The sequence below is a fragment of the Emiliania huxleyi genome (genome assembly GCF_000372725.1).
Source record: "Emiliania huxleyi CCMP1516 chromosome Unknown EMIHUscaffold_132, whole genome shotgun sequence".
NCBI classification, from domain to species: domain Eukaryota; phylum Haptophyta; order Isochrysidales; family Noelaerhabdaceae; genus Emiliania; species Emiliania huxleyi.
In genome coordinates this window covers 344,375-355,216 of record NW_005201269.1, presented here as the reverse complement: position 1 = coordinate 355,216, position 10,842 = coordinate 344,375, and the positions used below count along the sequence as shown (strand labels likewise).

The 10,842-nt window shown below is 63.6% G+C and overlaps 3 protein-coding genes across 3 annotated transcripts in view; 1 reads left to right on the top strand and 2 right to left on the bottom strand.

Annotated features, from left to right (window-relative positions):
* Positions 1-843, bottom strand: part of EMIHUDRAFT_226503 (hypothetical protein) — a gene marked incomplete at both ends in the record, with an annotated part of 2,511 nt that extends 1,668 nt beyond the window's left edge. The window contains 4 exons of the mRNA XM_005788817.1: positions 116-223; positions 308-394; positions 487-627; positions 718-843. Of these exons, the coding sequence (XP_005788874.1) occupies positions 116-223; positions 308-394; positions 487-627; positions 718-843 (462 nt within the window). The remainder of the gene's footprint in view (positions 1-115; positions 224-307; positions 395-486; positions 628-717) is intronic.
* Positions 844-2,662: 1,819 nt separating this feature from the next.
* EMIHUDRAFT_226502 (hypothetical protein) lies at positions 2,663-4,312 on the top strand (the record flags this gene model as incomplete). Its single annotated transcript, XM_005788816.1, has 5 exons — positions 2,663-2,704; positions 2,846-3,097; positions 3,244-3,606; positions 3,844-4,035; positions 4,082-4,312. The coding sequence occupies 5 exons, from the start codon at positions 2,663-2,665 to the stop codon at positions 4,310-4,312; spliced, it is 1,080 nt and encodes a 359-aa protein (XP_005788873.1).
* A 1,463-nt stretch (positions 4,313-5,775) lies between these two features.
* EMIHUDRAFT_226501 (hypothetical protein) lies at positions 5,776-6,531 on the bottom strand (the record flags this gene model as incomplete). Its single annotated transcript, XM_005788815.1, has 3 exons — positions 5,776-5,790; positions 5,870-5,954; positions 6,326-6,531. The coding sequence occupies 3 exons, from the start codon at positions 6,529-6,531 to the stop codon at positions 5,776-5,778; spliced, it is 306 nt and encodes a 101-aa protein (XP_005788872.1).
* Between the last annotated feature and the right edge of the window lie 4,311 nt (positions 6,532-10,842).

The following is a 10,842-nucleotide window of genomic DNA, read 5'->3' as shown; positions in this document are numbered from 1 at the left end:
GGAGGAGGGAGGAGGGAGGAGGGAGGAGGGAGGAGGGAGGAGGGAGGAGGGAGGAGGGAGGAGGGAGGAGGGAGGAGGGAGGAGGGAGGAGGGAGGAGGGAGGCGGCGCCTCGACGTCGACGATGCCGACGACGCACCCGTGTCCCTGCGCCATGGCGGCGGGGAGCTGGAAGAGCTGCGAGATGGCCTCGTCGGGGTAGCGGCGGCGGAGGATCGCAATCGCCTATTAAGCGCCCCCCCCCCGCGGCTTGAGGCCGGAAGGCTCCGAGACGGTTCCGAGAAGGCTCCGAGAAGTTGCCATCGAGACGAGGTGCGAGTCGTACGGCTCTTCCTTATGGGAGACGTGGACCGCCAGCGGGCCCTGCACTTGCTTGAGCGTCGGCCGCGTGCGCGCCTACGAAGTGTCGAGGTAGTGTCTAGGTAGTGTCTAGGAAGTGTCTTGTCTTGCTCGAGCGTCGGCCGCGTGCGCGCCTCGAGCTGCTTGACGCCGTACAGGATAAGGGAGGCGAAGGGCTGCCGGATGGAGAGCGCGGCCATCGTGACACAGGGACCCTCGGGCATTGCCTGCGGCGGCATGCCCATCCCATACGCCTCGGGCGGCATGCCCTCGGCGTGATAAAACTGCTCCTGCGGGTCGCCGCCGCTCCACCCGCCCATGCCGCCGCCGCCGCCCATGCCGCCGCCGCCCGCGCCGGTCGCGTCGCCCAGCGCGCCCACCATGCCGCCCATCGCCTCGCCTACCGGGTCGGGCACGCCCGCCATCGCCGCCGCCGAGGAGACGGCCGCGAGCGCGTCGTGCCCGAGCTGCTGCTGCTGCTGCTCGAAGGAGCCAGGCGGCAGCATGGACATCTCGCCCTCCTCTCCGGCCCACATGCCAGCCACCGTGTGCGTTCGCTCCTCCGCCCGCCCGCTTGTAAGGCCGTCGACGAGCCCGCGCCGGTGAGGCCAGCTCTAATAAAGAATTCAACGGGCGTCGTTTCGCGCTTCCATTTGACGCCGATATTCAGGGGCCACTCTCAAACATCACCGTCATGATGCTGATAGGTTCAGCCGACAGCTCCTGGCCTTGCAGTTACCCGCGGTACTATTAATTACGTGCCTTATTTTCTTTTTACGCTAGGGCATGAAGGGCATTGCCGACCTGATGAACTCGCCTGCAGGGGGAGCCGCAGAAAGAAAACGGAAAATAAGAAAGAGAAGAGAAAGAAAGAAAGAAAGAAAACAGACACGAGGGAGGGAGGGGAGCACACCGCCAACACAGAGGTTTTCTGTCGTCGTGCACTTTCGCGGCCGTCCTTTGACGTCAGTCCGCTGCCGCGCCGATTCATCGCGGTTTTGGGGTTTTGGAGGCTCGATCGATTGAGCGAGAAGGCCGAAGCTAGGGCCGAAGCAGCCGACGCTCGGCTGGAGCGCCTCTCCAGTCATGGACACCCATACCGCGTTGGTGTCCAGTGCGAGCCAGACTGTTCTTCTCACCTTCCTGCCTAACCTAACCTAACGCAGTCGGCGATCGCGCAGCACAGAGGGCGCGCTTTGTGGTATCCCGCACCAGGAGAGGCGAAAAGGAAGGAGTGTGGTGCTAGACAGAAAACCGGCGTCTGTATTTCTTTTGTGTACTTGTGTTAGTGTCAGTGCGCCAGTCCTCTCCCTAGCGTTGTGAGAGAGCGCCAAACAAAGTCGCGACGGCGTGATGATCGTCATCACACATCTAACAGATCACGCAGATCACTTCATTCACACGTCGATCGAGTTCGTGTCCGACATTTCGCTCGAGACCGCCCGAGATCACCGAGTCGCGATCTCGTCCATGTCCGACATCTCGCTCGAGACCGCCCGAGATCACTCGGTATTGAAACTTTGACACGGTTTACTCGGTATTTGGAGCACGGTATTGAAACTGTCGGCGCGCGGTTTACCCTGAATTTTGCCGCTCGGCTCGCGCGTTTCCCATGTTGTCGGTGATGAGCTTTGGGGACCTGAGATGCCCCAATGCCAACGGCGTCAGAGACCCGCACCTCCACTTTGCTCATTACGCGTTACGGGCGCTCCCGGCGGGAGACCGTGTGCGCGCCAGGTGCGCACGCGTGCGCAGCAGTAGTGCCGGACGTCCTCCGGCACCGCCGGGCAGCCAACAACCCTGGCCAGCACCTGTGCAGAGGCAGCGGAGCAGTTGTTGGTCAGGTAGCTCCTCGCGATGAAGTGCCAAGAAGCGCCGTTTGCGGCTAGTGCTCAAAAGATTGGGAGAAAAGGCCTACATATTATGACTGTATCCATGAGCCTAGTGCATGAGGGCTGTTGGGTCGGGACATTTCACAGTCGATGGCGCCGACAATGACCTCCGTACTGCCCTCGCAATCGGCTCGGATGGGGTCCACCGGGGACAATCTCGGAGCCCTCTCCGTGGCATCACGAGCCGGTGTGAGCTTGAAGACCCGAGATAAGTGCGGTTTGGGACAGCTCAGACCTGCTACTGATGGGCCTGGGCCAGGAGAGCGACAGAGAAGCGGGTGGTGATCCGGGAGCAGGAAATAGCGCTTCGTCGCACTCTTATCGCGACAAGGTCACACGCGCTATGCAGCACGTTTCGAAGTCTAACCGCAATTCTTTTGTCGAGCGGTGGCACGGTGCTCTCTCCCGAGCCGCGAGGGGTGGAGCCACCGCCATGTCGTCGATAGTCTTCGCCACGAACGCGTCGCTCTCATTCGTGGAGGGCCTGGCGCGCTGGATCTCGCCGCCGCCTGCCGCCGAGGCTGCCCCCGCTGCTGAGGCTGCCCCCTCCGCCGAGGGCGACGCTGCGCCCGAGGCCGAGGCGGCGGCCGAGGCGGTGCAGCCGTCCGAGTTTGAGGTGGAGTGCGTGGCGCTGGAGGAGAAGGGTGAGTTCAAGGCGCTGGGCGAGCGGCTGCTCGCCGCCATCCGCGAGCGCTTCGGCAGCGCCGACGAGGGCGAGGTTGAGGTCGCCTACACGCTGCTGCTGCAGCTGCTGCTCAAGTGGGGGCTCATCGAGGGGATGATCGAGGCGCTGGCGGACGAGCTCGCCTCCTCCACCGACGAGCGGCCCGCCCTGCGCCGCACGCTCCTCCTCTCCCTCTACGGCCTCGTCAGCGGGCGCGCCTCACTCCGCCTCTTGCGCCACGGCCCCAGCCCGCGGCGCTGGCCCCAGCCCGCTGGCGCCCCTCGCCGCGTGGCTGACGGCGCCACACTCGCCCCGCAACCGTGCCCGCCCACAGGCACGGGCTGGAGCAGCTCCACTTCGCGATGCTCTCCAAGCTGCTCCTCTTCTGCGCCCGCTGCGGCGGCGGCTCGCTCGACCTGCTCCTGGGAGGAGCCGAGCGGCGGGTGGCGACAGTCGAGGATTGGGTGGGCGCGAGGCAGCTGTCGGAGGCGCAGAAGAGAGAGCTGTGGGGGCTCATCTTGGACGCGTCGCTCGACGCCGACGCCGGCTCGGACGAGCACCGCACCTACGAGAGCGGCGTCAAGTACCTCTCGCTGCACTCGGCCAAAGACGTCGCGGCGGACGCCGAGCTGCGCAGTCGGCTGGTCAAGTGCGTGCTGCTGACGCTGCGCTCGCCGGCGCTGCTCACCTGCGACACGCTCGCCCAGCTGCCGGTCACCGCCGCCCTCAAGGCGGACCCCGAGCTCGCCCCGCTCGCCAGGCTCGCTCCCGCCGCCGCTCCCGCCGCCGCTCCCGCCGCCGCTGCCTTCGTCGCCCCCCCCTCCGCGCCGCTCCCGCCGCCGCCGCGGCGGCGGCGGCGGCGCCCGCGCCCTCGCCGCCGCCCCCCCGCGTCACCCCCTGCCCCCGCCTCTCCCGGCCCGCGCAGGCTGCTCGACATCGTCGCGCGCGAGATGGCGCGCGACTTCCTCGAGTTTGCAGCGGTGCCGGCCCACGCGGCCTTCCTCGAGGCGCAGGGTCTCGACACCGCCTCGCTCGAGCGCAAGATGCGGCTGCTCTCTCTCACCTCGCTCTGCGTCGCGCACAAGGAGCTCACGTATGCGGCGGTCGCCGAGGCAAACGACCGCTCAATCGAGTGCGTCTTCGTCAGCACATGCAACAATATCGCTCACACACACTCTCTCTCCTTAGGCGCTCCGCGTCTCCGCGGACGAGGTGGAGCACTGGGTGGTCGAGACCATCTCGGCGGGGCTCATCGTCGCAAAGATGGACCAGGTGCGCTCCACCGTCGTCGTCTCGGGCTGCCTCGAGCGCGAGTTTGGGAAGGAGCAGCTCGGCCGGCTGCAGGGCTCGCTCGAGGGATGGGCCGCCTCGGTGCAGAGCTTGCTCAAGGTGGTGGCGGACTCCAAGCCGGCGCCCTGAGCAGCGGGCGGAGCCGCCCTCCGACGGCGAGGCGGGTGAGCGCCGAGAGAGCGGGGAGTGTCCCACGGCCCCGCAAGCCGTTGTAGAGCCCTCTGATGCTGTTGTAGAGCCCTCTCTGACGTGGTCCCGCCGCGGTTGCGCGCGGCGCCGCCGTCCCGCCGTGTGCGGCATGGGCGATGGGCGCGATATCCGATATGCGGCGCGGGGGCGGGGGCGAGCGGAAAAATTAAAAGTGTTATGGGCAAGCAGCAGGGGCGAGGGGGGGTCCCAGTGTGCATTTACCGGTATGGGAGTTTTTGGCTAATCAAACCCAAGGCCTGCACTAATCAAAAAGTGGTACGGGATACCAGTTGCCTCACGGAAATCAAAGCGAGTCGGAGTGCCTTCTTGGTGGCAAAATCGGCAAAATCGGCAAAATGCCGGGTATTTTGCGGGCATACCTGGAAAAACCCGGGTATACCCGGGTAATACCCGCACTTTTGCATGGTTTCGCCCCCGGGACCACACCGACAGCCGCTACAACTGCTGAAAACCCCGCATACCACTTTCGCATACCACTATACCATACCACTCCAAAACTAATCAAAATATCGCCAAATACCAGTCTCATACATGTACCGGTAAAGATTGCACACTGGGGGGTCCCCGCGCCCATGCGGATTTTATTTTCAGCTCAAACTCGCCGTCTGAGCCTAGCGCAGCGCGAACTCGCTCTGAGCCAGCGCAGCGCCTCGGACATAACCACTGGGCAAAATAAAATCCGCATGTGGTCGCGAGAAGTGGCTGCCGCGCCCGCCGACCCCGCCGTCGGGAGAGCGTGGCGGCACCGGCAGCCACCTCTCCTCTCGCGCTGCCCAACGCGCCTTCGCCGATCGGCGATCGCCGAGCCCATCGCCGATGGTGCCGTTGCTCGCGCTACCGGCGCCACCGGCCGCGCCGGCCGCGCTGGCGGCGCCGCCGCCGGCCGCTGCGGCTCCGCAGCAGCGACCCCCTCGCGCAGAATCGCCCTCGGTGCCGCGGGGGCGGGGCGGGCCGGGGGAGAGGGCGTGAGGGTGTCTGGGGTGGGTAGGGGCCCTTTGCCCATCGGGTCGCTGCGCGCTAGAGCAGCGGCGGCCCGCCTAGGGGGCTCAGGGCCGCCTGCCGGAGGGTGCCCCTAATGTGAAACACCTCGTCCGGGGGAGGCCAACTTTGAGCGGTTGTGCCGAGAGCCGAGTACTAGTTTAAGGCATGAGGGTCGTGTGGGGCTGCTGTGGGCGGTTTTGGGCGTCCCTGTGGCACCCTCTGGGAGGGTCTGGCCCGTTGGTTCGGGGGGCGTCGCGCTCTGGGGGGGCGCGGGGGCCCCCGGAGGCACCGTGCGCAGCGCAGCAGTGGCCAGTGCGGAAACGGGGCTCCGGCGCTCATACGAATGAGTACGGTTGAGTAGAGGGCAGATTTGGAGAGATCTCGAGGAGACCCTCCAACCATCAGAAAACTCCAACCTGATCGGTCGTACTGACCGCCGACAGATCACTCCAGATAGCAGACCGGGGTGGGGGAGAGGTCAGCTCGTGTGAGCACCTTGAGGGCGGCGACGGCGTCGCCGGCGCGCATGTCCTCGAAGAAGCCGACGAAGCCGTTGAGGAGGAGGAGCGCGGTGAGGGTGCTCATGTCGGGCCACTCCTGCGCGGCGCGCAGAGTATGCGGTGTCTCTGGGCTCTCTGGCGCAGGCGACGGCTAGGAGAGACGGCGTCGCTCTCTCTCTGTGGGCGATCGCAGGGAGGGAGACTGGCGATGTGGAGGGGAGGGTCGCGGCGGAGTCGAGAGTATTGAGGTGCCGGGCGCGTGCGCACGGCGGGGTGGGAGATGCGGCGGGCGGCGGGCGGCAGGCGGCGGCGGCGGCGGCGGGCGGCAGGCCGGCGGCGGTGGCGGCGGCGGCGGCGGCGGTGTGGTGGCGGCAGCAGGCCCTCGATGATGATAGCGATAATGATGGTGCCGGGCATGATGCCGGTGAAGTGAGACAGGAATATACGCCACTTGGGCGTGCGCAGGTCCGGCAGCTCGTTCCGCCCATGCTGCAGCAGCCTGCGCGCCGCCTCCTCGTCAGAGAGCCCGTCTTCGCCCGTCTGGAGGTCGAGCCGGTGCTTCAGAGCGGAGTCCTCCGAGGCGGTCTGGAGGTCCTCTGGCTCGTCAGCCTCGTCTGCATGTGTAGCCTGGTTGTCGAGCAGCGGTGGCTTGCACATTCCGACGGCGACGAACTTCTCACAGCGGCGCAAACGCGCAGCACCCCCTGGGAACGGAATCCACACAATGGTGGGCGCTGTTCAACCCTCCCCACAGACCTTGTTATGAGAAGAAAACACCAAAGCGAGAGACAGTCACGCAAACACGGGATCCCAGGGAAGGCGAGCAAAAAACCTATCGCGCGCGCTAGACGCCGACTCGGAGGCCGCACCGACCGGTCAGGCGCGCTGCCGGAGAGGCGGACGGAGAGAGAGGGAGGCGCTCAATCGTCGCACGCGGCGAGCGCCTCCATCATCTCCGCCTCATACGCACCCTCCACCCCCGCGCCCGCGCCTGTAGCGTCCCGTGCGCGCGAGGATGGTCTCGCCGGGTGGTGCGGCCGCAGCTGCAGCTATTCACATATCGTCACCCGTTTTTGCGGTGAGCGTGCAGGGGGCTCGAGGGGTGCTCGACTTTGCGCGTTTATTATATCACGGGCAGAAAATCGTAGCCAGCGCGCGCATTTCTCATTTACACTGTCTCCTCGAAGGCGGAGAAGGCCTTGTCGATACTACACTGTCTCCTCGAAGGCGGAGAAGGCCTTGTCGATACTACACTGTCTCCTCGAAGGCGGAGAAGGCCCTGTCGATACTACACTGTCTCCTCGGAGGCGGAGAAGGCCTCGGCAATGTTACACTGTCTCCTCGGAGGCGGAGAAGGCCTCGGCAATGTTACACTGTCTCCTCGAAGGCGGAGAAGGCCTTGGCAATATTACATGTGACGGCCCGCCACGACCTCCGCGAGTCGACGCGCGCGGGCATCGCCGTCATCACCTCAGGCCAGGTCAGAGCCATCCACCCATCAAACCATCCATCCATCCCGAAGAAGGCGGCGGCGGCGGTGCGCACTGGCCCCCTGGAGACGCAATATTTTCGCATTGGCCCGAGTCTGCTGCTGATGTCGTCTTCAGCCAAAGCCCAAGGTGGATAGCCTGGACGCCGTGGAGGTTGATATTATACCGCCGCTGACCGTCGCGTCCAGGATCGTTCTTCGAGGCAGTGCCAGTGACCGTAAGGGTGTAGCTGGAGAAAAGGCCTGCCGAGTTGTAAGGGCCGGATAGGTCGTCCCCCATGAAGTACTTATTCTGGTAGGTCTCCTCGTACTCCTCACCAGTGCAGTAGCAGGGGCATTCCAGTGATTCGTCGAAGCACGCATCCTGCTTTCCGCACGCGCTCGGCTTGTCGCGGGCCGGTTTGTCGTTGGTGAACACAGGCTTCGGTTGGCCGTCCGCTGCAAATTGGCAACCGGTGCCGGGGCCGCCTTTCGTGTTCCGGTATCTGGCTTGGTACTTGAGGGTGTTATCGTCATTGCACGTTTCATGCCCGTCGTCAGCGGTGTAGCAGTAGGCTTGGCCGGAGGGTGCTCCGGAGAACGGGTAGTTGTCAAAACGGCAGGACGCGGCGTAGCACCCCTCTGGGTCAGGGATCTTGACCTGGTTGGTCATCTCCCCGGTCGCCGTGAGGGTCACTATGATTTGATCGTTGTCCTCAACTGTGTCCCCAACAGTTGCGCCCTCGAGGTAAGCTGCGATGCCACGCACGAACACCCCTTCCTGATCGCTGGTCAGGCCTGTCGCTTCTCGAATATACGCGATGTCCCACGAAATGACAAGCTTCCCCCAGTCCTCCGAATCAGGGTCCACAAAGCGTTCAAAGTCATCGAGTCGAATGTAGGGCATCGTGTAGCCGTCCGTCCTCAGCTTCCCGTCCGTGTACGTTGGCGGCACTCCCGGTGGCTCGGTGCAGTTGAACGTCTCGCGTCGGCTCTCGCAGCAGGTCTCGTCATCAGCCAAATCCCATTCGACACCGGCAAGGTAGTCGGTGCACGTCGTGCTCGACCGTTCGAAACACTTCACCGCGGCGTCATCAGAAGACGGGCAATCTGCGATGATGCACGATCCCATCTCGACGGTGATGTTCGGGGACGAGCGGTCGCAGGTGGCATTGTACACCTCGAGCTTGAGCGCAACGAAGGGGTAGTTAATCGCCTCGACAACATCGTTCTTGCCACCCCAGAGGTTCTCGTTCACGTAGCAGTTCACCTCCCGCGCCCAGTCATTCATCTCACTGAACGGTTCCAGGTACTCCTTGGCCGCTGTCATGAATTCTACAGTTGAGCCGCAGACATCATAATCCAGCGGAGCCAAGGATGGGAGAACCCCAACCGCGGTGTTGTAGCAGAGGTTGTGAAGTGAGTTCTCGGTCGCGGTGCTCCCCGCCACACAACGCTGAAAGAGTCCGGTGGTTTGGTAGGAGTAGCTCTGGCAGAGCTGCACCACGACGGCCTGCATCTGCAATCCTAGGCTTGTGATCTGGACCGCCTGCGTGCTCTGCTGAAGAGGAAGGTAGCCGTCCGGGACCAAATCATCGTAGGCGGCGGCGAGCGCATCGTTCGCTTGTGTGTAGATGTCAAGCGTCTGTGCATCGATGAGGTACTGCTGCAAGCCTCCAACGTAGCGCATCCCTTGATTGACGTAGTCGTTCCCGTAGTCCTTCTGCGCGTCGATCAAATCGATGATGTGTTGGGCCGCAGCGTTGATGGACGTGCTGTAGCCCGTGCTGCGTGCGGCGGGGGAGGGCGTGACAGGACTGCGTAGCTAGGGCTTGTTCGCTCACTCAAGGGCTTGCGTACAGATACTCGTTGTAGGACTCCTTCATGTTGGCGTAGTACTCCGTCCAGAAGCCCCAGCCCATCGTCGGCAGCACCTACCGCGGCAGTAGGCTGACGCGTTTCATGACGATGCTATAATGGGACCCTGCGGGAAATAGAGCAAATTATATGCCTCGTTGAGGTTGTCGAGCGCCGCTTGGAGTGCTGCCATCTCCTTGCCCTTTGGGATGTCGTCCGGGACCGGCACGTCGCTCTCCTTGAGGTCCGTCAACACTCCATTTGTCAATGTGACGGCGGTACTCGAGGGAAACTTCTTGTCCGCATCTTTGTCGCCGTTGGCCGATACGAGTGCCGAGGCTGCAGACCCCATGGTCTTGGCATTGTTCGCGAACTGCTCGCCTGCCCACAACGCCTGACTCACCACATCGCCGCCCGATTTCAAACTCCACTTGTCGTTGAACATCCCAATAGGGACACGAGAGGCGGTGGCCAGGTTCGCGACAGCAAACACAAGGTTCCAGATGGCCTCCCGCCTTTTTTGCGCGTAGTACTCGTCGAGCGACTCCTGAAAGTCGACTCCGGCTTGGTAGATGGTCTCATTCAGGCGCCTCATCGCAACGAGGGCCGCAGACATGCCGCTTGCTGCGCTCTCGATGGTAGCTATGGTTTGCTCCATGCTGACCTGCGTAGTACTCGTCGTGACAGATGCATCAATGGCATTCTTCGTGACTAGAAAGTTGTTGATGTCCTGGATTTTTTCCATACGTTGCATACAAAAAAGGAGCTCCTGGAACTCGGTGAAGTACGACTCGAGCCTCTCTTGATAGAAGTTGAGGTTGAACGCGGGAACGAAGCCGGAAAAGTTGCCCATCATGATGCCTCCAGACGCCACACTGAGGGCGTTACTTGCCCAGGAAACTGTCGCGATCTGAGTGCCGATCAGGCCCGCTGCGCTGTACTCTGGTTGGGCGTGTGCGATTTGGTTCATCTGGTTCATCAGCGCCACCTTGTATGCGTTCAGGCCGTCGATCACGTCGCCCAGTTGCTCGCGCGCCTCGCCCAGCTGCTCGCGTGACGCCCCAGCGGGTAGCCCCTCCACTACTGTGGCGACACGAAGCTGAGAGGAATACACGAGTATGGTTGCGTACATGTTGAAGTCGAAATTGCAGCCCGCAGAGGGATCGGAGCAGGTATCATAATCGCAAGCCGCCTTTATCGAACTTGCAGCGCACATGCTTCCCGTGCAAACTGTCACTGCAGAGGGCGCGGCGATGGCACCCCAGTCAAAAGATGTCGCCCAGAAGCTGTCGCCGCACTTCGCGTTCCAATCCCCCCAGAGCTGCATCCGCTCGGACGAGTCGGGCGGGTCCCAAAAAGTGAGCCCAGAGGTGACGGTCGCAGGTGCCTCCGAGGCCGTCCAGCTGCAAAGCCCTGGGGGCAGATCGCAATTGATCTGGCTGCACGACGCGGGAGGCGAGGGAGGGGGCGGTGCGGGCGGAGGGGGTGGGGGGGTCGGAAGCGGGGAAGGCGGCGGGCTTGGCGGCGGGTGAGCATAGCAGAAGTGATTGACGTATCGCGGATCGCAATTGGTGCACAAGGACACGCAATAGCCGTTGCAGCAGGCCTGTGTCACGTCGTTCATTTCAGTCGCAGTGGTGCTG